Below are 25,373 nucleotides of genomic sequence, written 5' to 3'. Positions count from 1 at the left end.
TGTCACTAGATAAGGGTACAGAGTATCGGCACTCTTTCCTCCTACTGTTTCGTGCCGCCGACGTGATCATTGGTCAGTTCTGAACACGTGACATTTGTTTACACTGCGATGGTTCATGGGCGCCACCATTTCGCTGTTTATGCGTTTTAGTCGATCAACTGTGGTAGGCTTAGTGTCCTCCATGATCTGCGGCAGCGCGAGACTGACGTCGTTCCGAATGTGAATCAAAAGCGTGCAACAGCATTTCAGCAGCAGAAGTGCGCCCAAGATGCAGCAAATGCTGGGTCCTGCCTAGCCTGGCGCATGCGCTCTATTCAGTGACACTAGTTCTGCCTAGCCTTCAAAGATAATCTGCAAAAAATCTCTTCCAGGAACACACGGTGGGTATGGGGGTGGTCCCAATGTTCCCAGGCGCGTAATCATCCACAAGACGGTCTCAGTGCTTGTTTTGTGGCTTCCTTCAACGAATTCTGAGCTCTATGCTGCATGCGCTCGGCGTCTTGGGCCTTGGCGTTTTTGCCCACGGAGATAGTTTTGCCCACGGCGGTGAAACGAGCGCGAGATTGTGCTCGTCCCGTCCTTTCCTGTATGTGTTGTCATTCTCGAGAGAAGCCAGTAAAAAAAAAAAAAACATAGCAGGTGGTTCTCGAATACTACTAAGTAGAATACGGGTCGAACCTTTCTTTTTGCGTTGCATTAGTGCTTCGTTAGAGAATCAGAAAAATAGTTATTTTCGGTCAACGTATTCCGTCATGACCAAACCTTCGCGCGCAGCAAGCGTTTTGCTCCTGCTAGTACGGAAATATTCGAACAACGGCCCGGGGTTGCACAACGAGCTGCTAATGCTCGACCTCCAGCTCACCGAGCCGCCATTAGGCCAAAAGAAAAAGAACAAATGCGCAAGTTGTTCCAATTCAATTCAATTCAACGAGTCCTATCAGCGAACGCCTCTTCGATCGGTGGCCGCAGTGACGCTCGAGCGCCGTAGTCACTCAATGCGAGTTGCTTCCGGGATCCAAGTCTCAGTTCTGCAAGCAACGTTATACCCCTGTCACACGGGCACTTTCAATCGCGATTGAGTCGATCAGGATCGAGCTCAATCCGGATCGGGCCCCTGCTACACGGCAGTTTCAATCACGATCGAACTCGATCCCGCTCGAACTCAATCCTGGTTTCTCAAGCGCGATCGAGGCTTCCAAGCGCGATCGAACGAAAGCGGCGATACTCTCGTGCCCGATCAGTAATGGCACAGAATGTGACAACTTCAACTAACGCTACAAATTGTGTCAAATAACTTGACCCAAATAAGCGTGAGGTAATATTTACATAGTTACGTATACCTACGACTGCGCGAAGTTACCAGACACCGGCCGCAATTACATTGTTAGCGCCATCTGGCGTACACGAGTGCAACCCGCGCAACTTCTCGATCGCGATTGAAACGTGCCGTGTAGCAGCGGCACTGCGTCGAGCGCGCTCGAAAACTCGATCGCGATTCACTTCAATCGCGATTGAAAGTGCCCGTGTGACAGGGGTATTAGTGACTAGAGAGTCCTCTTTGTTGACCCGCATACCTTGGCGACACCCCGCAGGCTTTTCGAGGTCGCTTGTTTTCGGCGCCCATTTTCTTACTTGTAACCAGAATCAAAACGACTTCACAGCAGGCTTTGCCTGGTAGGCGCCAACTGGGACGCGAAGCGACGCCAGCAATTTCTGTAGCCCGTACAATACCCTTACTTCCAAGTGCCTTTTCACAACCACTTAATGGGTTCACTGAAGATATTGTCCATTTACCCTACGGGATCAAGCAGTAAAATGCGTAGGTCATGTTCCGAGTTCATCAGGCCAATTTCTCGCCCACTTTGTAACGAGAAAAGTGCGTGTGAAAGCGCCATTTCCCTCGCACCATCCTCCCGCTCTATCGAAATAGTCCGCTGACGCAGGTCTCAGTAAGACAAGTGAACCCAACCTCGAACAGGTGTGCACAACAAAAAAGAACAGACGAAAGAGTGAGACGGGTAATGCGTTGTTGTGCCGCGAAACGGAAACTCCCGTAACCACGAGCGTGTGCTTCCTGCTCGCGAAATTGAAACAGCAAATGCTCGATGTGGGCATGACGAAGCATGTTCTGCGGCGAAAAGAGCCACACTACTGAAATACTTCGCGTACCTCGGTACATTCTCTGCAGCGTCCTTGATTACAGCTGCCTTTCACCCGCGGCGGCGTACGCGTCATCGTGAGTGACGGGACGGCGCCCCAGCGCACGTCACGATACTCCCCAAGGACGAACTGCCGAGAGTCGCCGAAAAAAAAAAAAACCATTGTCGTCCACCAGCAGGGATCGAACCACCGACGCCCGCAATTATACGCAAGGAACCCGGTGCGCTACCACTACACCACGCCGCCGGACTGATTGACAAGCAGATACTTCAAGTGTAGAGCTTGTAGTGCTGTGCCAGGTGATGGTTTCAATCCGCCTCTTTCACAACCCCACTGCGCATGCGCAATCCCCTAGCGGCCAAGTCCCTAAGCAGTCCAGTAGGGGCAGCAGACGACATTCCCCACAGCTCCCGCACAAGCGGGAAGAGGTCGTGGTTGTATTTACATCGTTTGATTTTTTGTGTGCGCTCGTTGTGCGCGGAACAATGCCCACAACTTGTGCTGCGTTCCGCTGTAACTCGGAGTGCCGAAAAGGGAACGGTGCCGGCTTCTATCGCTTCCCGTCGGCCGCACGCGATCGGCTACGGCGGCTTGCGTCGCTCGCGTCGGCTCGGGTGATGGGAACTGTAGGCTTAGCATCCTGGCGGATATTTGATCGCTGCTATCTGTGCAACTGCGAATGACAATCCGCAACACAACTTTTCACTACACTATCATAGCCTTTCTCGCGTGTGGAACTCTAAGTTATAACTGCCGTTTGAGCGATCGGTGACCAAGACATCTGCGTAGCCTGTTTCGATGCTTCCGCGCAGGTATCGCCATCTCTCGGCTGCTCGGCGCACCGCGCGCCGCGGCGAGCGGTCAGCGTAGGCTTGCATCGCGGCAGATATATCTGATCGCCGCTTTTAAAATAAGCCCTGACAACAATCCCTAGCACAATTTTTCACCACACTAACACCTACTTTCTCGCATGTGGAACTTTTTAGCGATCAGATTGATTCAGAAGAGCAGCGACAAGCGCAGTTGCTACCGTGGTCTGCGCCGGTTCGAGCCGCTGAGTGTGCCGAGCTGGCAGGCGCGGCCGGCGTGTGCGCGGACTGTTTCCGAAGGCAGAAAACGCTTCACGATTGCTTGCTTTATCCATTTCTTGCGAACAAACGCGCAGAATCTACAAATTCAGCTCAGCGATCGTCGTAGTTGACCATGGTGCAAAAACTGTGGGCGGAGCGACGCCGACGACGCATCTCATGCGCGCATCGGGCCGTCTCAAATTCACGCGTACGACTAGTGGCGACAGTCGTAACGATCAGTCGCATGCGAATCGCGTGTACCAATCGTACATGTGTCCAGCGCTTAAAGGCATTTTGCGAACTGCCGGCCTTTGTTGAACTGGCGATCGCACTTCATGCCAGACGACTCCAAGTACTGCTCGAGCTGCCACTCGGACGGCACACGGATCTGTCCGAGATTTCTCTGCCAGCCCTCATTAAGTGATAAGAAGCCGCCTGGTATTATGTGATGACCAGGGGCTGTCGTCTTAAGGCGTTAAAACACCAACACAGAAGAAAAACTTCGGCTGCTCCTCGCCGTAATGTGGGATTGCCGTGCATACAACGAGAACGCAGCCGGAGGAAACGCCGGCAAACCCTACGGCTTCAACTTCCGCTAGGCACGCTAGGTGGCAGCACACCGCAATGAAAGAGGCGGATTGCAACTGGTCCCGGAATTCCTATCCGTGCAAGCGACCGTGACCGCTATTTGCGCTTAGCGCTTTGCTAACTTGAGGGACCATTGCTCATTTCGATTCTAAGTACAGCCTCACAATCAGTTTTTTTCTCGTAAAGAGCAATCAACTCGTCGCCTGTTGAGATAGATGGCTGGGTGATCGGACGACTGATTTGTTTCCGCACAAATTAGCGCGAACTAAGTGTATTCTTAGTACTCGATACATGCGTTAAGTGCTCTAGGTATCGTGTGTGAATGCGGTCCGTCTGTGTGAGTGTCACAATAAGGAAAGAGACAATTTCCTGCATCGGCGAAACCAAATTATGTGTTGCTTAGCCTGAATTCTTCAAGTTAGCGTCGCTAGACGATCGGGACTGGGAGGTGCAACTGGGTTTCACAGCAGTTGCAGCACTGTCATAGCTTTGGTGCACAAGGCAATTATGTACCGAGTGTAAAAGATAACTTCAAGGCGCTTACCTGTACGAACAATTTCATTTTGCAGTTGTCATCAGCAACTAATGCGTTTTTTCTCGTCTGTGAAACATACATATTTATTACGATTGGGGATCAACGTTTGCTATTGTCACTAATATTTGTGTTATTGTTGACGGGCTTGAAATCTTTCATTAGCCGTTATTACCTCGCCTGAATCGGATGCAACACAGCGTATCAACATAACCTCGCCGAGAAGCGTCTGTCGATAACGCATCGCCGCTCCTTGCCATTACCCGCCTCTCTATTAACCCTAGGCACTTTTCTTATAATTAACATCGAGATTTTTTCCAGTGGCACCATGTAAAAGACCCACTGACCGCAATGACTTGTGTTTTGGAAATCTGAAACTGTCCACAGACATATACGCGAAATGGCAACGACGACGCCATTAGGAGATTAACGACGCAGCTGAGAGACTAAATGCATGCGTTTCGTGTTCCCGTTACTCCTTATAGATCGGCGGGGACGAACAGTTAGCCCGCATTTGTGCACACGGCACACATTCTGCTACAGATACTCCCATTGAAGATGAACTGTTGCCCGCGAGGACTAACAGCTGTATATTAGTCTCTGTTTTAGTCCGTTTTGCCTAAGAGTGCAGTACGCGCCCTCCCTCCCTCAATCTAACCACATTAAAAAAAAAAACGAATTAAACAGGGCGTACCTTGTGCACATCGTGGGAGAATTTGTGAGACAATAGTTTCCGCAATTAGTGAATTCTTTTTCAGGAAAGAGGCGTACGACTGATTTGGTCAATTTGAAAGAATAATCAGGTTTCGACACCAAATCGACGAATACTTTTTTTCTAAATAGTACCTCCGACTTGCCGGATATATTTTGGGCTCTCCAGCGAAGAATGGTGCATTGCTACATGAAAACTCCGATTAGTGCGTATTTTCCGGGTGGTAGTGCTACTATGGCATCATCTTTCGGTTCTCCCCCGATTCGCCCAATCGGTCGGGGTCTGCATGCGGTGAACAACGAGTGAGCAGAGCGCAGTAATGCCACGACAGGTGCCGACAATAACGTCGACGAGACCCGAAGGAGGAGATCGAGTGTCGCTCGCCACAACGAAAGGCCCGAGCACATACCACAGCTACCGGTTTGATCTTCGTACCGCTAGCCCGATATTTGTAAGCATTCCACTCAGGTGTCGCGTAGTGTCACTAAATAAGGTTACAGAGTATCGGCACTCTTTTCTCCCATTGTTCAGTGCCGCCGTCGTGATCATTAGTCAGTTCGCATCACGTGACGTTAGTTTACACTGCCACGGTTCACGGGCACCGCCATTTTGTTGATTATGCGTTTTAGTCAGTCAACTCTGGTAAGGGCTTAGCTTGTCCTCTCTGCTCTGCGGCTGCGCGCCACTGGCGTGCTTCCCAACGCGAATCAAAGATAACGTGCTACGAAGCATTTCAGCTGCAGAAGTACATCCAAAGATGCCGTGTTGCTGCGCCTTCGGCAGTGTTGTTTACAAATGACCTCGTCAAAGTTAGCGGCAATCTGGCAACTCTGATAAACACGAAAATGGCCGCCGTTGCTCACTTGCGTGCATCAGCGACGGTACTCTATCTTATCTAGTGACACTAGTGTCCGGTAGAAAACCAAACGAGGCAGTTGACGCGGAGCCTGTTTCAGACTACTTCCCTCACTTATCCATAGGCGCATGGAATCAGGATAACTTTATTCGCCATTTTTCCCCGTGCGGCCGCTTATCGACACAAACTAAAAATATTGCCCAAGTGACGTCAAACGCTTGCCAAAACTGTTGGCTACTGCCCCTTTTAATTACTGTTTTCTTCTCTTCTTTTACTTCGCCTCTTATGCGAGCGGATGGGGCGGTCTTCGAGTCATAACTTGGGCTCTCTTACCATGGGACGTTGCTCTTCCCATCGACGTGCCTCGGAGTAATTCCGAAATGCGTCAAAACCTCAAAGGGGGAAATAAAAAAAGGACTTAAAAAACAGCGCAAATGGCAAGGACTAAGAAAGAAGCACAGTCAGCGCTTGTCTGTGCTTCTTTCTTGAACCAACTGGCCCCAGTCGAGACGCTAATTCAGTAAAAAAAGGAACCGAAAACTAACGCTTACGTGCGAGAGATCTTCCCTTATGCAGCGAGGAGAGCATGGTGTGCGCCAACGAAGGGCGCTGGAACTAGGTCCTAAGATCTGTGGCCCTATGAATTGATCTTTGTTCAGTGCGAAGGTTACCTTCACGCGATTTGACTTTCAGTGGTGGAAACAAAGATTTTGCTAACATCTGACTGTTTCGGGTCACTTCTGTTCGTAAAGCACACCCTCGATGAACCAGCAAGGAGCAGGGAACCACAGGTACAAGATACAGACACAATAACGCAGTGTTGCCACCTCATTGAAAGCAGGATAGACTAGCAATGCGAGAAGCGCACGAGAGAGAGAGAGAGAGAGAGAGAGAGAGAGAGAGAGAGAGAGAGAGAGAGAGAGAGAGAGAGAGAGAGAGAGAGAGAGAGAGAGAGAGAGAGAGAGAGAGAGAGAGAGAGAGAGAGAGAGACCTCTTGAATAGTAGGCTACATGAGCGGCTAAAAACAAGGGTTGACAACCAACGCGTAGTACTCCCGGTGATTAACTGGGCAGAAGCTTGGGGTCCTACTAAGCCCCTTGAACGCAACCCCAGTCCACCCACGAGCCATGGGACGATAGGAATGCTTGAAGATAGCAGACAAACGTCCTAAATTAGGCAGCAAACTCGGGTGGAAGATATGCCAGCTCAAATCAAGAGACAAAAGTGGATTTGGGCTGTACAGGTGAGGCGGATGATGCGGTGAACTGGCAACCGGCGGGCCACCGGGGTGACACAGAGTGGCTACGGAGAAGTAGAGGGTCTAAAAGTGGGAGACAACTCTCGTTGGAGGAATGACATCGGGGAACTTGGTGGCAAAAATGTATTGGGGGCAGCGCAGGGAAAGAGCAGTCGTTGCAGGTGAATGGGAGATGCCTACAAAAACGATGGGGCGCATGGGAGTACTCTAAGCCCAACACAAACAACCAGATCCAGCTCCAGGGCGAGGCTTCCACACCTGCCGACGGGCACGGCCATTCAGTCACGGAGGGCTGGCATGAATGGCGGCCACACAGCGACCGGGGTGTGGGTACAAAGGCCCGGGGTGCAACAGGTGCGCTAAACGCGGCAGAGAGAGAGAGGAAGTCCTTAGTCATGTGACGGAACGACCCCCCTCGCACGATCTAGGGGAGGGGTGCAGGAGAGAGGAGACAGCCACAAGGTCGCCGAGGGAGCGGAGCGGTTGGCAACGTCCCACGGGTTGGAAAGGCGCGCGCGCGAGCACCACACACACGCTGGACTGGCATTCAAAACGAGGCACCGGTTGCACAACCTCCGTGAGCCGGCGATTGTCGCCGGCCGTTAATAGCCAGGCCAGAGAAAAGTCCCGGTGTCGAAACGACAGCGGCCCAGATTAGGAACAAAGCGGAAGAGCGAAGATATACTTTGTTATTACGCGCGCGGCCCTCTCCCGCTTTCCACACGCAGACGGAAAGAACGCGATTAGTCGGTGGCAAGGCAGTAGAAAAAAGCAGTGCATGGGACTGATAGCTCGGCGACTGCACGCTTACACTGCAGTGTTGCGAATCAGGAAGCAAGTTGTCGCACCGGCCCTGCAGCGACCACCACGGCCTTTGCTGGACGGCGATGCCGGGATGCCTCCAAGGCGGTTCTTTTCCCGGTGCCGCTTCCCAGCAGATTAGGGTGCACGCAAAGAAGGGACTTCCAGTTTTACTTGCCGCCAGTCAGCTGGCTTCGAAACAAATACTTCGGACACTAACACGAACGAAACTCACCAGCGTACTTCACGACAAAAAAAAAATAAATAAACAGAATTGTAGCAACGTGATGCGGTAGTTCGAGCACGGTGACGGGTGCCGTGTCGCCCTTGGCAACTTCCTCAGACCTTCGTGACACTTTGAGGAGACCCCCGTTGAGAATCGTTGGAGGCCCCGGCACGCCGGCAAGCGGCCACGACAGGAAGTCTAGGGCACGCCATATGTAACAGTCACACCGTTAAGCCCATACGGCGCGCTTCCAAGAACGTGCCGTATGCGGGTGCAAACAATAAGCCCTGGTGTGTATGGCTGTTGCCGTGGAAGTAAGAGTATAAGGACGTCACAAGCCAAAAACAAATTCAGTTGCGCAGGAAGCGGCCAACTGCTCCGCCAAACAACTTTAGCAGCCGCTCTCGGCGGCGGGAGAGAAGCGCTACTAGAGTCAAGAGAGCAACCAAACAAAATGGACTCCGCGATTGAGCGCTCCTGGGTCTTGATATCACGGAAAAGGGCAGCGGTCTACATCGATCGATGGAATCGAGACGGAGCTCGTACCGCTCCGAAGGGCTATACAGGGCAGGACAGTATTGAAAAGAAACACACCGCGAACTGCGTCTACTAATTATAGGCAAACACCAGGGCGACTACGCAACGGGGCACTGATGAGCGGCACGTCGCGCCTTTTCCCAAGAGTCTCGGACTAGCGATATCAGGATGCAATACGTGGCTGCGTTGACCGCGGGAATTTTAGCGCCGGCGTTAAAAATACACCAAAGAGTAATTTTACTCCACATCCATACAGCTTAACGTGCTTAGTTACCATACACAGCACAGTGGACAGCGGAACCACTTCCAGCGTTAAAAAAAAAATGAAGCTCACACTAACGCGTAAGACTTGAAGTTAGCGAACCTGTACGCAACCTTCACGAACATTACGACTAAGTGCACGATTGCAGCTGATTTGCTTCTTCGCTGCCGCAACGACCTTTACTCCCTCATTGTTGGTATAACGGCGAAGAATATATTCGAAGAAGCAGTTCAAGCAGAACGAACGAGCGGAACGCGCACACTTAAACTAGGCGCCCGCAGGGGCAACGTGTACCCTACCCTATCACGTGTTCCGTGTCGAGCAGGTGGCGTGATTACTCTCCCCACAGTCACAGCTGAGTGAGTAAGACGTTTGAGTCTCGGGTACTAACTAACGGTCGTAGCCGAGTGGGAAAAGACGACCGACTTAAACTCTGTTGATCTACCAGACAGAGGTTCGAATCCTGCCGGTGATTTCTTTTTTTATACTGTTATACCGAGTTTTGTGAAACACCGGAATCAACAAATTGCTATACATCGCTGCCAACAGGTATTGGTGAATTGACCACGATCTTCACACGCCGGCCGTCACCGTCAATGGCCAATTCCACTGAGTGGGTGTGCGCAAATAGTGGGCGGAAATGTTGGCGTCGCAGCCAGATAGAAATTGGTGAATCTGCCGTGAGCGTCTGACGGCTGCTGTCGCTGTCACTTGCCAACCCACGTGAATGGGTGTGTTGTGAGGCCGCCGCGGCCAATGGGACTTCAGATGACAGGTTCTGGCTGCGCTTCTCTGCTGACGCAATTGTTCTCGCCAGTATGCGTGAGGGATGCCCACGCCTCAAAAAGAACACGACGGCGTAGTACCCCAAACCCATATTCTTTCCTGCACTACATCTGAATACAAAGACAGGAACAGCTGCAGCTGTACCTGTTCCCGAGCAGCGCTGCAGAAGCTTCGCCATGTGAAGAGGAGTAGCCAACAGTGCGACGAAGCCCCCTCCTTCCTCCCGACGGAGGCTCAAGCAACGCCGCCGGAAAGAAAGATGGCCTGAGCGCTCGATCTAAAGCGTGAGGTTTGTCATTCTGAGCGACCAAATCGGTGTCGGCAGAAGCCGTGAAACACCTTCACTGCACCGCGGGGGTAACTACTGTTGACCCTGAATGCACCGCCGTCATCGGCTGATGCAGCCCCTCTCCACGGATAATTCCAGTCGCAGTTTTCTAAAGCGCTACACGAAGATCGTGAAACGGACCCCAAAAGAAACGAATGTGAAAAGGTTTTTCGTGCGCAAAGACACTAACGGGTACCGCAAAAAAAAAAAAAATGCTCCGCTGCTTTTCACGAACTGCGACGTCAAAAAACACTCGAAGTAAACGAGCAACGCCGAGGCAAGTTAATCCGCAAAGCACGCGACAGACGACGTGGGCGCGAAGAACGGCAGGAGAGGGGTACTATCCAGATGGCGGCCAGGCGTGCGAGAGGAATACTACCCCTGAAGGAAACCGTCGGGACTCCCCGCAACGACGCTGAGGGCGCGCCAACTGGAGCGGCGGTACGGTATCACCGGCGGCAAGCCGCAAAGGCGGCGAGCACTATCACTCAGGATCACTCGTCGCTAGCGAGCCGGCTCCCGTGCCGAGAAACGCAGATCGCCCGCGAGTTCATCGCGAGACGTGACATGCACGACGGGGCCATCCGATGGGATGCACGGCTGGTCGGTAATATGGCTGCCACGACTAGCCGCACGGGTGAATTTGAGACACATGCCCCCGACGCGTGCGTGCGATGCATCGTCGGCGTCGCTCCATAATTGCCTCCCTGTTTAAGCGCACCCCGGCGGGCCGATTTAGATTTGTGCAAGAGATATACGAGCACGAAAATAAAACATTTATCAACTTGAAGTAAAAATGAAGTGTTATTACATTAACACTGCGACGCGTGCCGCGTAATCTCTATGTTCTCTGCTACGAGGTGTTCGCTGGAGCTTTTTGTCACCACCAACTTCGCGCAGCCATAAGCCACCTAACCCACAGAGACAAACCACTTCAAACCACTTCAAGACAAACCCGCCGCGGTGGCTCAGTGGCTAAGGCGTTGCGCTGCTGAGCACGAGGCCGCGGGTTCGATTCCCGGCCGCGGCGGCCGCTTTTCTGATGGAGGCGAAAAACAACGACGCCCGTGTGGACGAGATTTCGGCGCAAGTAAAGATCGCCAGGTGGTCAAAATTAATCCGGAGCCCTCCACTACGGCGCGCCTCATCGCCTGCGTTGCGTCGGCGCGTTAACCCCTTCAATCAAACCACTTCTGAAAAAAAAGAAAATATAGAAGGCAGAAAAAAAAACGCACTGACGATTACAATACTCCCCAATGCGAAATTTAGGCCCTGCACAAGCTGCAGTCTTCTCGATCGCGGTGCATATCTGCCGCGTCTCAGAAAGTGATCGCGTGATAATTTGCAACGCGTCGCCGCCGCCGGCCAGCGTGTTGTTGCCACACGTCTGAACCTCCCGCGCAAATGTCACGTGGTTTGTATTAGCGGCGAATGGAACAGCGTCTGGGGAAAATATCTGGGAGAGGGCACTCCTTGGCGGCGACTCATGAAACAAAAGTGAGGGGGGAGGCAGTGAAAGAGATCACGCCACAGCCGCGCGTGCCGCCTTCCTCCTGCTCACCCTTCGCCATACGCTCCCCTCCGTGTTCTTTCTGCCGCCGCTTCTGCGTTCGGTCACTCGGTTACGCGGACGCCTACGCCGCAAAACCCAGGTCATGGCTGCCAGGGTGCTGCGTCCTGAAATGCGCTGTAGGGACCTCTGGCGGGAGCCCTTTCTTCCTTCGTGGAAGGGCGTCGGCGGAGAGCGCGCCCAAGGAGGTTGTATAAAACTTGTATATGAAGTTTTATACAACCTCCTTGAGCGCGCCCCACGCTGCTCCCCTCAAAATACTCGAATAGCCACTAGCGCCTCCACCGTGCTTTGAAAGAAGTTTTCCCAGTGACGACATTATAATGACACTTTCGTGCTCTCATTGGCTGTGGCCGCACAACGGTCGCAACGATCGTACAATTGCATCTAGCTCGCCAGTTGCACGTCGTACGGCTCGTACAACTAGCTCCCGACGCGAAAACCAGTCCTGTGCGACCGTCGTCACGATCAGTCGCATGTCAATAGCGTGCTCTCGTCGTGCGCTTTCCCGAGCCTTTCCATCGCTTGCACTACTACTACTACTACCACCCCCATCAGCAGCGGATACAGTGGCTACATCCGCAGATATAGTGGCTATATCTGCGGATATATACACCATCAGTGGGTGCACAACACACATGTGAAAACTACTACCGGCCTTTTTTTTTTTAGCAGTACAGAAGTAGGGAGTAAATGGGGGAACAAAACAACGCTTCACGAGAGCCACAGTATTACGCGAAAGACTCTGGTTGCTTCCAATATACTCGGCACCCAGAAATGTTGGCACAACTGGTACTTTTTCCAAAATTATTCAGAACGGCATTTCAGAAAGTATGCAGGCGACTGCTTAATATGGAGTATTGTGGACAGTAGGGCAACCCGGAGAACACAGCACATAAATGGGAAGAGCAACGAGCATTCATAGTTTTCTCATTTTTCTGCGTTACTTATTTCGCTATGTCACTAGGATCGTGCGGTTAATATATTTCAAAAATGTCTAGCTAGACTGACTGAACCACTCTGAATTCAGCAACGCAACATTCTCGACAGGTGCACTATAAGGAAAACGAATATTGCAACAAGAAGGGGACAACGAACAAAATTCGAGTCCTTTCCTTTAATTTTGAACTCACTGTAAACTACTTGGAACGGGTTATTCAATAACTTAAGTATCCATGGGCTGCAAACTCTGCAGATATAAAAACAGCATGCCCAATATTTACGCGGCCAGCAGAAATAAAACTGCGCTTCTTAAAGTGGCCCCGCAACCGCTGAAGTGGCTGCGCGTATGTATAATCCCTTAGCGCTCATATCAGAGCCAGGAAGTACTGCGTGCGAACCATCTACCAGTCTACCGAGATGGATAACTTCCAAAAGACCGCAGCAAGGTTTGTACGTACACGGATCATGAAATTCCGAAGCTGCAGTGCTATCTAATCTACAACTTGCAATGACTATCACAGCACCGCAAAACCGTTAGAATAAATACTGCTCATTTGCTGCACTAAAGATGTTTTGATTCTAATAGGGAACACCAGGCCACACCCCCCTTTCGTCGTCCCGGTCAAATTACGCTTACATTTTTTTTTTCAAACATTCCCTTATACCATGAAAAATTAAGAGAAGACGACTTTCTGCCACGAGACGAGACACGACAAAAACAGACACACTTCAAATAGGTTTAAAAAATTCTTATTACACCAGCTTGCACATGTGACACTACTACTTATTTTACACTCGTACCAACCTAGATATTATCAATGCTGTTAGTAGTAGTAGTAAAGCCTTCATTTGAGAAAGGAGGGCAAAAGCCACTTAGTGGGGAAAAGGGGTTATGAGTTAACGGCGCTGGTGCTGCTGCATTTGTTAAATTAGTCGTCATTGACGTAACGGTTTTACATTATTGCACCTGCAAGTGTTTTAAATGCGGGAAGAATTGTGACTTTCCTTACTGTTTTGGTTTGGGTTTGAAGAAAGATATACTTGCTTCAGCATTTCTTTATCCCATGTCTCCCCCCCCCCCCCCCACCCCCTAATAGGCTTCTTGAGACTAGCAGCATCAGTAAAAAAAAAAATTGTATTTATGCTCTTTCTTTGTGAGCAAGCAATTTTTCTGAGCATTTTGAACTCCTCCAGTTAACGGTGAGGTTTGCAACACAAGTGAAGTACGTTCATAGCTGAGTCACGTGTGAAAAACAATACAACAGGTGAAAACAACACCTGGGCATTTAGCGAGACACTTTTTTTCGGGAGAAAGTTAGGTTCCAGTGAGTAGGTCTTCATGTGGTGTATGTCTTCAGTGGCTTGCACAGTAACACATTATTTGTTCTCTGCTACGTTTAACAGTCTAGGGAAGACAATAGTCCAGGGGGAGAAAAAGCAACGGCGGAAAAAGCAGTTTTAGCCTAGCGGCTGCAAGCGTGCGCTACACCAGGGTCGGCGGGTAGCGAGACCCTACTTGGCATGCCTTCCCGGACTCGGCGAGGCGGGCCGCTCGCCTCCAGGGAACGAGGGCGTACCTGATCAGTCGGCTCCCGGTACCCACCGACCGTAGCCTAATGTACGCTAGCCGCTACGCTAGAACTCCGCGCATTCGTTCCGGTCAGGTGCGGCCTCCTCGCCGCCCCTGTGCGCGCATGCGCAGTAGGATCCCGCTCACCCACCGCCGTAACGTAGCGTACGCTAGCCACTAAGCTAAACCTCCTTATTGCCACAAGAAACAAGGCCAGGCGCCAAGTGACGCGTCGGCGTCCCCTGCCGAAACGGGAATCCCCCCCTGCGGGGGCGGGAAGAGAGGAGCACTCACCGGAGCTGAACGAGAGCACCGGGTGGAAGCCCGGGTCGAGGAGGGAGGCCTTCTCCTGGCGCGTCATGAGCTCGGCGTCCAGCGGCCGCATGCTGTTGTAGCGGCCGCCGCACACCAGGCACGGCGAAAGCGGGGGCAGGCTCACTCCCGGCGCGTCCCCGCCGTAGTCGGGGGACGCGCTGGGAGGAGGCGGAGGAGGTGGAGGAGCAGGTAACGGCGGCAACGCCACTTCTGGCGGCGTTTCAACCGACGTGCTGGACGAAGGATCATCGTTGGTCGGCGCGGCCGTCGGAGACAGGGGCGATGGCGGTGGCAGCAGCGGCGCAAGCGGGGGCAAGTGCGGCGCCTGCGAGGAGGCAAAGCCCGAGCCCCAGCCGGCGGCTGCCGCCCCCGGTGACGTGGGACCGCACACGGAACGACACGGACACTGCACAGTGGCCGACAGCCGGGCCGACTTGCGCGCCGAGGCGAGCGCCGACGCGGCCACCACCACCTTGCGCTTGCGGAAGCCAGCCGCCAGCGGCCGAGTCCGCGCACAGCCGCCGCCGGCCGTCGGCGGAGATGAGAGCAGCTCGAGCGGGCTCGGAAGCACCAGGCCGTTGGGCTTGCCCGCCGGGGACAGCACCGTGGTCGAGGCCCCCTCCGCCGCGGCGCAGCCCTGGGTCTCGGGGCCCTTGGGCGCTGACACCCGGCCCTCACTGGCTTCCCCGTTGAGGGCCACGGGCGCCGGGGACGGCGGCAGCGCCAACGTTGGCAGCGCGGCCTGGTCGTCGCCTTCGAGGCGCACGGGGCCCTTGGCCCTCCGTAGCTGGCGGCAAAGGTCCGTCTGCTGCCGGATGCGGAACTCGAGGTCGGCCACCTGCGCCTGCAGCCACGTCCAGCGCGAGGCCACGGCGGCGCGATCCAGGGACCAGCGCCACGTCGCCGTCTGCCGGCTGCGGGCAACCAAGCACACAGCGCTCAGCATCGTCCGGCACAGGCCGCGCGCCAAAGTTGGGCGCGGACGTGCACGTCGTGCGGGACGGGCATGGACGAAACAGGGCCGCGAAAAATGCTTCCTCGCTGTAAGCAAGGCGCATCGCCTCGCTCAGAAAGCTGTCGACAACAAGTTTGCGGAAGTGGGAGCTTTGCTGCTGACAATGACCCACGGCTGAACAGTGTTCTCTCGGGAACAAAATTTCTGCATTAAAATCGAAATAAACGAATACCTGCGGCGATCAAAGGAACCATGAAGACAAAATGCAAGTTTTATTCGGTCGAAAGACTGCAATGCACGAAGAACAATCACGCCAATTTTAAAGACCGCTTCAAACAACTACAACAGTAATACCGAAAGCCGATGAGAGAGGCAACTCACCGGCAACTTCCTCACATTGCCCTTATGACGTCATAGGGACTACTTAGTGCCACGCGCGTGCGTCGACAACGGTTACAGCCATGGCATATGATTGAGCACGTGATTCCGTTTGGTCCCACCACTTCAATGCTAGGATGGAGACAACACATTGATTACCCTGTGTTCTTTTCTTTTCTTTCTTTTCTTATCACGCAGTGTGGTGGGAGATTTTAAAGTAGCCAAATGTTTGGGACCTAAGAGAAAACAACTCCCTTCGATGCCGCAATCGTTACCAAAGCTTGGGTTCTTTCAGATAAAAAAAACAGCATGTATGCAGTCTTCATGGTCCCTTTAAAGGTTCACAGAGGAGCAAAACTGGTTTCATAGTGTAGCGCATTTGCACCATCCCTGCGAACTTTTGTTTCCTCCTCATATATCCCGTTAGTCAACACACAACGGTGGAGAGGAGGAAATAATGTGACCTGGAAAGTTTATCACGGTCACTTCGGTTGCTGCTACAGAGATTCAGATGTAGCAGACGTCTCTCTCACCGAGGAGAGAGAGACGCTCCTCATCAAAACCAAAATTGCTGTCAAAGCGCATCCATGGTTAACTTTTATTATTTTTCACGGTTATCGGTGTAACTTAGCACGTATACAAGCTTTGCACCAAGGTAAAGTACCTCCCCTTTATACTGTGTAAAATGAAAAAAGCGCTACATGACAAAAAATGTGCAGACAAAATGCAGCGCTTTAACTGCATACCACCCAGAAATCCTTTTGTAGTCCTTGTTTGCTATGGAAGGCACGTATCCTATGAGAAAAAATATAAGCCAAAGGCGGTATTCTCGTATTTGTCCGTTTTATTGTGACGTACTTCCAGTTGTAGGCGGGCTTTGGGTTGAGTTTTGCGCAACTGTTCTTGCAAACGCATTTTAAACGACTAAACCAATCTTAAACTATCTTTTATGTATTTATTGTTCTGCCAGCGAACCAACAACAAGGCGACGAAAAATCGTCTGCTCCGAGAAGCCGCAGCCCATAGCTCCGTTGTGCTTGCATGGCGTCACATCCGGGTGTCCGCTTTTAGCCAATCAGGGCTTGCTCAAAACGGGAACTTTTGAAACGGACAAAACACGAGAATACCGCCCCAGAACACACAAAAAAAGTTGACAAATACTGTCCCTGGAGGTCCAATAATGACGCGGTATTAGTACATTTGGGTAGCCACATTTCCCAAATTTGTTACTGTTCTTTCGCCACGTGTCAATTTGACCAACTTGGAAAGAAACCGCGCTAGTTGCGTGTTCTGGTTCATATTTTCATGATCGCGTTTTATTAGTCGATGACTGTACGTCACTTGGCACGGAACGTCACACACACAACACACAAAAAAAAAAAACTAGAACACCAGCTGAGTAGCTGAAAAACGAAATACAGGCGTCCTTATCGTGCAGTTCCAACACCCAGTACCAATCTTGAGCGCGCCTGTAAACGCAAATGGTAAATGGCGCACAACACTTCGAATAATGAGCTCCATCTTCTGTTCCTACATCACACGCCCCCTGGTCGACATAGCGACTCCGCTACCGTGATGAAGGGAGTCGGCTTGCAGTCATTCACCAACCTGTGTTCTCTCTCTGACTCAGAGAAGCTCGACTCGCGTTAGCAGGGCTAATCCTCCAATTAAAGAGGCGATACCGAGGGGGACACCATGACGTGCGTCTTCCCAGGGCTCGGCACCGTCTTCTATGACAAATAAATAACTAAATACCGCAGAACAATCGAACAGCGCGCACGGCCGGAACAAAACAAAAGCGCCACGTTTTTTTTTTGTTTTTTTTTCTGCGCCGTTCGTTGGTTTCATGTAGAGGCCCAGTGACCTTAATGCACGACCAGAGTTGCCGCGTATACGCATCAGCGTAATGGCGATACCGCGAAGCACATTACGGCGGCAAATACACGCGGCAAATGGAATACCCCCCCCCCGCAGCCAGCGCACGCGGGAGCCGACGAGCGAGGGAAGCCGCGAACGCGCCGCTGCGCCAGTCCCCGGCACATTAAACGCGTCGTCGCGTGCGGTTGGCTAATGTTCGCTAGGAGGAGCTACGATAAGCACGCATTTCAACTACTGTGTACTCCAGGCAAGCGCTCAACAATACGCCCACGTCCCTATTCGACGCTACAGCCAGCATTAAAACGCGCCGGATAGAAGCGAGCAAACATTGAATAAATTACGCAACCAAATCTGCCGAATGACTGCATAGGCTGTTCCACGCAACTTACCCAAGGATTAAAAATATTTCACGTTCAGTGACAAAGTAAATGGTGGAGTAGAGAAGGATTAAAATGAGCTGTTTCGTGCTCCAGGGACAAGACAAATTGTGGAAGATCGTCCAATTTTTCAACGTGTCAAAGAAAACGCGCCGAACACAAACCGGCACGCTTTTTCTGGCAGTGGAGACTGTGTCACGCGCGCGCTCCAAGCCAGAGATGGCGGGTTGGGCACACATTCTTCTATTATTTCATGAACGGCATAAATTATCTTTAAGAAATTTTCAGACACGCCTTTTTTACCGGAAATTTGCTTTTTTTTATGGTGCAATGTAATCCAGTTTGCCCTTACCTAAACAGTAGGAGGAGGCTGTTTTAAAATATTTTTGTCAAGCCGGTACAAGGCCCATGTGTCTGCTCGCGTCCGAGACCTAGGAACCTTTATGTGGGACAAGATACGGCACAAGACTCCGCCGTGACCACTATGTCCGTGCAATGTTTAATGTATCTCCACAGGGCTCACAACATACAAAGTATAACTTTAGAAAGGCTCTTAGACACATCCGTTTTCATTATTATTTACACGCGAATTGCTTGCAGCTGATGATTTTGACGCTATAAGCGAGATACTGCCTTGAAGCCTCTCTACTGCATTGATTTACCCCATCAATAAAGGCATTATTATCACCACTATTAAGCTGCTGAACTTAGCCTTCCTTCTTATGATCAACGACGTTGTTCAAGACAATCGGGCTGAGCAACGAAAATTCGCAACTGACGTTGTATGAAAACCAGAGAGAGGTGGCGCTAACAGCTGTTAAAAATTGTGCGTTGAAATACTGTAAAATATCGTACAGCTTTTTAAAAAAAAACGTTACAAGTTCATTCAATCGTGTTCGCGGACCCACGTGAGGTACTGCTGTCCAACCATTTTAAGGAGACGGCCGAAGAGCGACAGATCAGATGTGGGTTAAATCGCCCGAGTTCTGCCAAGCAAACGGTTTGTTCTAGTCAATACTGCATTGTGCTCCCGTGCGTGACCGACGGTACGATCAATCGCGGCCGATCCGACGCTACAAGGATGCTGGCAGCTCGCCCCTTGCGCGGCTTCCCGGAGGAGCCTCAGGCAGCGCCACCAAAGCAGGCGGCGGGAAAAACGGTAACCCTATCAACGCCCTCTCTCCTCCACCACCCCTCGCCCTCCCTCGCTCCGTCCCGAAAAACAAACTCAAGGTCGCCGTCCAGTCAAAGCAGCGCGGCAAACTTAGGGGATAAAAAAACGAAGAAAAAGCTCGCCCCGCGCAAAACAAGCGGAGGCCCGCCAAGCATCGCTGGGAAGTCAATCACCTCGAGGCCCATCGCTGCTCATGGAACCCTTCTCGCACGCGCACCATTGTGCGGCGGCGCCGACGAACACGCACCGGCACTACGGCAGCGCGCCCTCGCCGAGGGGAGGGCAGCCAGCGTCCGACGGCGCAACATTGCACAAGGCAATGACGGTGTTCGCCAGCGCCGCCGGAAGAAAAACGACGCCTTTACGTTTTCCTCCCCGAGAGCGATTCCGCTGAAATTAACCGGTCGATAGGAAAAAAAAAAAAAAGAAGCACCTTCGAAGCCGTTTGAGCCGCTACATCCCGAAACCATTTGGAACGAAGCATCACTTCGTGCAGAAGCGCTTTAACGTTTGCGGTCGCAATTTGTCCGTAGACGTCAAAGATATTCGCTGGTAGCTCAAGTTTCCGTCGCCGCGCCGGTAAAAATACAACGGCGGCACTGCAAATAAACTGACGGAGTGCAAATAAGTTGACGGAGAGAGAGAGAGAGAGATGAAACGTTTATTTGAACTGAAACGGAGTGCACAGCACTCTGTGCAGTTTGTTTGACCGATTTGTTTGTTGCACGACGAAAGCGCGCTCAAAAGATTCCGTTTTAATGCGAAAGCATTGCTTAACAATGTTGGTCGAAAATCCAGCATATTGGCCGACAATGTAGCCGACACATGGGGCACCAAATGGCCGACTAATGAAATGATAAAGCACAGGTCAATAAGGGTTGCTGTAGGAAATCCCTTATAAACAACAAAAAAGCGAGTGAGCATTGTGATACATTTACCCGAAAAGAAAATGGGTAAATTTTGCGCTGCGTGGAAACCGAACCTGGGTTCTCCGGAATGCGACACGAGCACGGAACCCCTGCACCACCACAGCTCGACGATTCTAGACGAATAAAAGTGAACCTGGCGGAAGGGCTGTGTCTTTCGATGCAGAAATGTGTGTCGGGCCCAGCACGACAGGAGAGATTTGAGCATGGCAAGTAGCAATTAAGTGAGCAGCAAGCAACGTCCACGCTAAGACGTATGTGTAGAGCCAACAAGGGCTGCTGGCCAAGGTCTTCAGTCGCAGCAGCCGAGAGAAGAAAACGTTGCAAAGAGAGAGGGATGACGAGTACAACGAGATAACGCATGCGCACCACTGGACACGTGTCGTAAGCGCTCCTCATTACTGGGGACGGAATGAGCGCGCTGCCGTCCACGAGACACTTGTTCTGCCAATTTCACACGTGCGGTGTGTACGCACTGATGGACTCTGGACCGTCTACATCAGTGGCCATAAATGAGTGCGCCAGTGTCCCCTTTCGGGCTTGACCTACATTGACCCGACTCATAATGGCAAACAGTCTGCACATGCAGCTAAAGTCGCCCACACGTGTCCAATGTCCGGCTTTTGAGGCTGGCTTTTATGGTGATGCATGTCACATCGTCACACGATTTGATCTTGACCTAAATGTCGCCCAAACATTTACGTGCTGCCTTTCGTGCGTCTGGTTTTCTTGCAGAGCTGGTGTGCTTCGCAAAAAGCCTACGTAAAGATGTGCTAAGCGGAGAAAAAATAAACGCACAGGCTTGAAAAAAAAAAAAAAAAAAAAGGCAACAGGTTTGGCAGTAAGAAGAAATTATTTGAGGGGGGGAGGGGGGCAATGAACGACGTCATCGAAAGTGCTCAGGCGTCCTCGAATTTTTCATCGCACCACTCGACGACACAAGTGCTAATGCACAAAGATGCGCGAGAAGCCAGTGAAACCATTGCGAGCAAATTAACACTATAGGAATAACAATAACCAAGAAAATCACTTTACGAATAAAATTACGGAACATTGTTTTCGATAACAGCGATATTAACTCCCAGATCAGAAAAAAAAAGGCAGAGAGGCGGGGTCCTTACCCGGAGGTCACTTTGATGGTGGGCGAGGGGAAGTTCAAAAACGTTCCCACGGGGTAGTACAAATTAGGGATGTCTATCCAAACTAGGCAGCGACAAATCAGTGCCTCACGCCACGCGAAATCACTGCATCAGATGAGCTAGCTGGCGCGGGAAGCGCCAATATTTTTCAGTTATTGCGTGAGCCACACATTGTGCGTGTAGGCAAGCATTTGTGCCGTCGACGTGCGGATAGAAGGATGGAAAACGACAGAGCGCGTGCGGAGAGGGACGGCGTCAAGGCGAGCAGGCAGAGGTGGCGCTGCGTTCGCGCAGCTGCCGGCTTCACCGCCTCACATGCTCCCAATATGGCCCTCAGCAACCAACACCACAAACACTTTCGAGCTATAGGAGACAGATCCGATCCTGGAGTTCAGACGCACTTGGTTCTTCGAGCCCGGAGAGAAGCGCAAGAGACCGGAACCCCGGACGGAGGGACCCGCCCGTAGCCAAATCTCAACCACTCGTTTCCAAATGAATGTCTGTACCTCTCTCGTCACCTCCCGCTGCCTGACGCGCCCGGCGTGAAGCGGATGGTCTCCTCGATTCGGCTACACTTTCTGCACTAGTTCACAAAAGTGCCGTGCAAGTGCAGCGCCAGTTCTTTCGCACGCTACACCTTGCACGAGACGAGAACTCGCACAGGGGCTAGTGCAGAAGTGTAGAAGAACTGGTGCAGCACGGCGTCAAATCGAGGGCCGAAGTGCAGGTGGCGCAAGCTGCACTGGTAAATCGAGTGCGCGAGTGCTGCACAGCCTGAACTGGTGCAGAAAGTGTAGCCAAATCGAGGAGACCAGGAGTGTGAATCAAGTGCAGCGCCGTGTGGGCGCACTATAATAGGATGGAGTGGGGAGGGCACGGCGACACTGGTTATCGAAAAAACGGAAGGACAGGCAGCCAACGACACCGCTAAAGCGATAAACCGTGACCGCCGAGACGGTTAGAGCGCACGTGCTAGAACGGCAGTCACGGTGACGAGGGGCGTGCGAGGTGCGAGAAACACCGTGTCGTGCGCTTGTGGGCTCGGAGCAAGGCGTGCTCAACGGGCAGAGCCTCAAGTTCCCGACAAAGAGGTATGCGGCGCTCACGCACTCTTGGATATCCGTCAGTTAAATTTTTTAAGTGCAGAGCACTTTATGGGCTCGTCTTGTCGTCTTAGCTCGCTAACGGGGCCCAAGTAGAGCCTTCTGTGCCGGGGTCAGGGAGTCCCGCCGAGGCTTCAAAAAACCATAACCGTTCGAACCTCGTGAAACGCTGGCGCTTGTCATACATCTCCCCGCTGTTTAGCGCAAGGAAAACTGCAGGTACATTTCAGGCAAAATCTGTGTACATAACCGACAGCCCCCGCGTTCATTTAGTTAGAAGTGCTCGTTTGGTTGGTTTTTACGATAGTAAGCGAAAAAAGCGGCCGCGCAGGAAATAAAAGGCGCATTCCAAACGACGCAGAAAGGCTCCGGCCGCGCAAGAAAAGAACGGCGCGTTCGACATGACGCAAAACAGCTCCAGTATACGAAACTAAAGCAAGCACAAAAAGAACAGACTGCCGCTGGCGCAAGCACTGCGAAGGCGCGAAATTTGAAATGCATTTGGTGGCAGCAGTAAGCGGATAACGGTGCTGCAGCCCATTGTGGCGAATCACTGCTCTGCACTTCCGACAGCTTTCACATTGAGTGGAACGGTTTTTTTTTTTTTTTTCACCAGCTCTGCACTTAAACCAAATGTCGAAATACGGGCTGTCATATTAGCTATGCGGTCCTCTACAGTTGTGTTGTAGATGAGAAGAAGAACGCCGTTGTGGACTTCCTACTTTTCAACCTAAGTACCAGCCCAAGGGTTGCTGTTCCTCCCTAATCACACGCTGTACTCACGAGACAAAACCTGGTGTTCGAACCATTAGCACGACTTCGAACACGGAAAACCCTTTGCAAAAACCACTAGCGCGTTTCTCCCGACACTGCGCGATCCTCGCGCTTTGCTAGTGTGCACCGTTACAAACGTGATGCCCATGTCCAGCACACAGGCGCAGAATCAGAACTACGCAAGACCTCCGCAGGAAACGGAGGAAAAGATCCCGAGGCAACTGCGCCGGTCAGTGGGTGAAAGCGATCCCGCTGAAAGCGTGGCGGCCGCACGGCGGACGCAGGGGAGCGTGCCGAGGGCGAGAACGTCGCCGGCCAGCCAGTCAGCCGCGAACCGCCGCGTGCTCCCCGGTTTTTCTTCGCTTCGGTCCGTCATTAGGGCACGGACTCGCGTGCCACGGCGACTGCCCAGATCCGGCTACTACTCACAGGGCATCCGGTCGGCCCACTACGCCGAGATCCTTGCCTCTGCGACTAAGTACGAGGATACTCATAGTGAGAGCTCACAGGTATAGCTCGAGAAAAGTGATGCATATATTACGCTGGCTCGATTCCGCACACGCTGTGGGCGACCGTTTATTTGGCTCAAGCCGAAGAAGGCAGTGCACTGCCACGTAACTGTCAAACGCGAACGGAACGTCCTCCCAACTGCTGCTGAAGGAGTAGCGTTCGTGGCTCAACGCTGACGTACATTACAGAAACGCAGCCCTAAATGCGATTGACAAGCCCGGCGGGGTGCCCGCTACCCATGCAGACGGTTACACGGGACCCATCGCGGACTCGAGGAATGGTTGGGTGAACGCTTTAACAAAGCCCGTGCAATGCTTTCGCCTCTAGCAAGGTGGATCTCTAGCCAGCTTGGGCACATAGCGCCAGTATCCGGGTCTGCGCTTCGTCAGGAAACCACGAGCATTGGCCGGGTCGGAAGTGGGCAGCGCGAGCGGGCTATTCCCGGCCACGGCGGCGCACCGACCCAGAGCCCATCGAAAATCACGCGGCCGGGACAGTGAGCACCACAGCTCCGGCGTGAGCGTCGGGGCGTCCGCCGGCCCTCGGGAGCACGTCGATGACGCTGCCGGAATGCTGCCAGAATGCGGCGGCGGAGCAGATGCAAGGCGGCCGCAATTCACGCTCGCTGGCCGCGCTCCAACGCGTTTACGGCGAACGTCGTGTCTCCCGCCGACTGGAGGACCCGCGCAAACCTCTTGCCGCCGGGCGTTCGCGCAGCGCTCGCGGCCCTTCGAAGGCCCGACAGCTCCGGACGGGACCTCGTTCCTTCCCCTTCTGCGGAGCGAGATGAGTCCCACCCAGTGGTTCAGCAGCGTGCAAATTCATTGGTGATGTCGGCAAACGACCAGAGACAGACTGTGTTATAGGCCGCCGGCTGGTGGCAGCTAGACACCAAGGAAAGTAACACTCATGACTATAAGCTACGGCCTTCTGTTAATATTTGAACTCGTGTCGTAACGCCTCGATTTCATGTCATGCAGAAACAATTATTCCCGGACAAATATTCCCACCGCGGCTCCAGATACCTTAATGCTACGATGATTCCGGAAGAGCCGCTGCTTCAATCCAAGCGCGTGCGACAGACACACCTGCCGATTCAATACAGCTTCTAGCGCCTCTATGGCTGGAACGTGGGGAGCGCGGAAAGGGCGGCTGCGGGGGAATGAGTCGTTTTGCAGCTGCATGTCAAGTGCAATTAGCACACCCACGCGGCACCGGTCGGTACCACAAAGCACCACATGAGACACGCATGACGCTGAGCTTGGCAGAGGAGTGACTCACGGCAGCCCTTAATTAACATGCCTACAGATGTGAGCCATTATTTGCTATGCAATTCAATCATGTTTGGTGGAGTTATCGTGCACACGTCGATGCCCCTACTGCTTCGCGTCTAACATCCCCGTAAGAAGAAAAGAAAACGGTAAGGATGCGGCGAGAAAACGCCTCCCTCAAATATCGCGAGTAGAAAAAACTTTATCGAACAAACTTTCAGTCCTGCTGACCGACCAACGAAAGCATCGCAGGAACCAAACTCGGCGCTTGACGATGGCAGAACCATTCAAGCCCAACGTGCGATACCATCAGAAGCTGCCAGGCGCTATTACGATAACTACGGCCGTGTAGTGCCATATATGGAAAGCGTGAGT

General features: G+C 52.3%; 1 protein-coding gene across 1 annotated transcript in view; it reads right to left on the bottom strand.

Moving 5' to 3' along the window:
• Positions 1-25,373, bottom strand: part of Nsl1 (non-specific lethal 1) — a 102,024-nt gene that overhangs the window by 35,257 nt on the left and 41,394 nt on the right. Inside the window, exon 2 of the mRNA XM_077706098.1 lies at positions 14,493-15,427. Coding sequence (XP_077562224.1) covers positions 14,493-15,427 — 935 coding nt within the window. The remainder of the gene's footprint in view (positions 1-14,492; positions 15,428-25,373) is intronic.

The sequence above is a fragment of the Haemaphysalis longicornis genome, unplaced genomic scaffold (genome assembly GCF_048455015.1).
Source record: "Haemaphysalis longicornis isolate Haplotype H1 unplaced genomic scaffold, Haemaphysalis longicornis Haplotype H1 scaffold_4, whole genome shotgun sequence".
Taxonomy (NCBI): domain Eukaryota; kingdom Metazoa; phylum Arthropoda; class Arachnida; order Ixodida; family Ixodidae; genus Haemaphysalis; species Haemaphysalis longicornis.
Note: the sequence above shows the minus strand (reverse complement) of the source record. Positions and strands in the feature narration are given on the sequence as shown.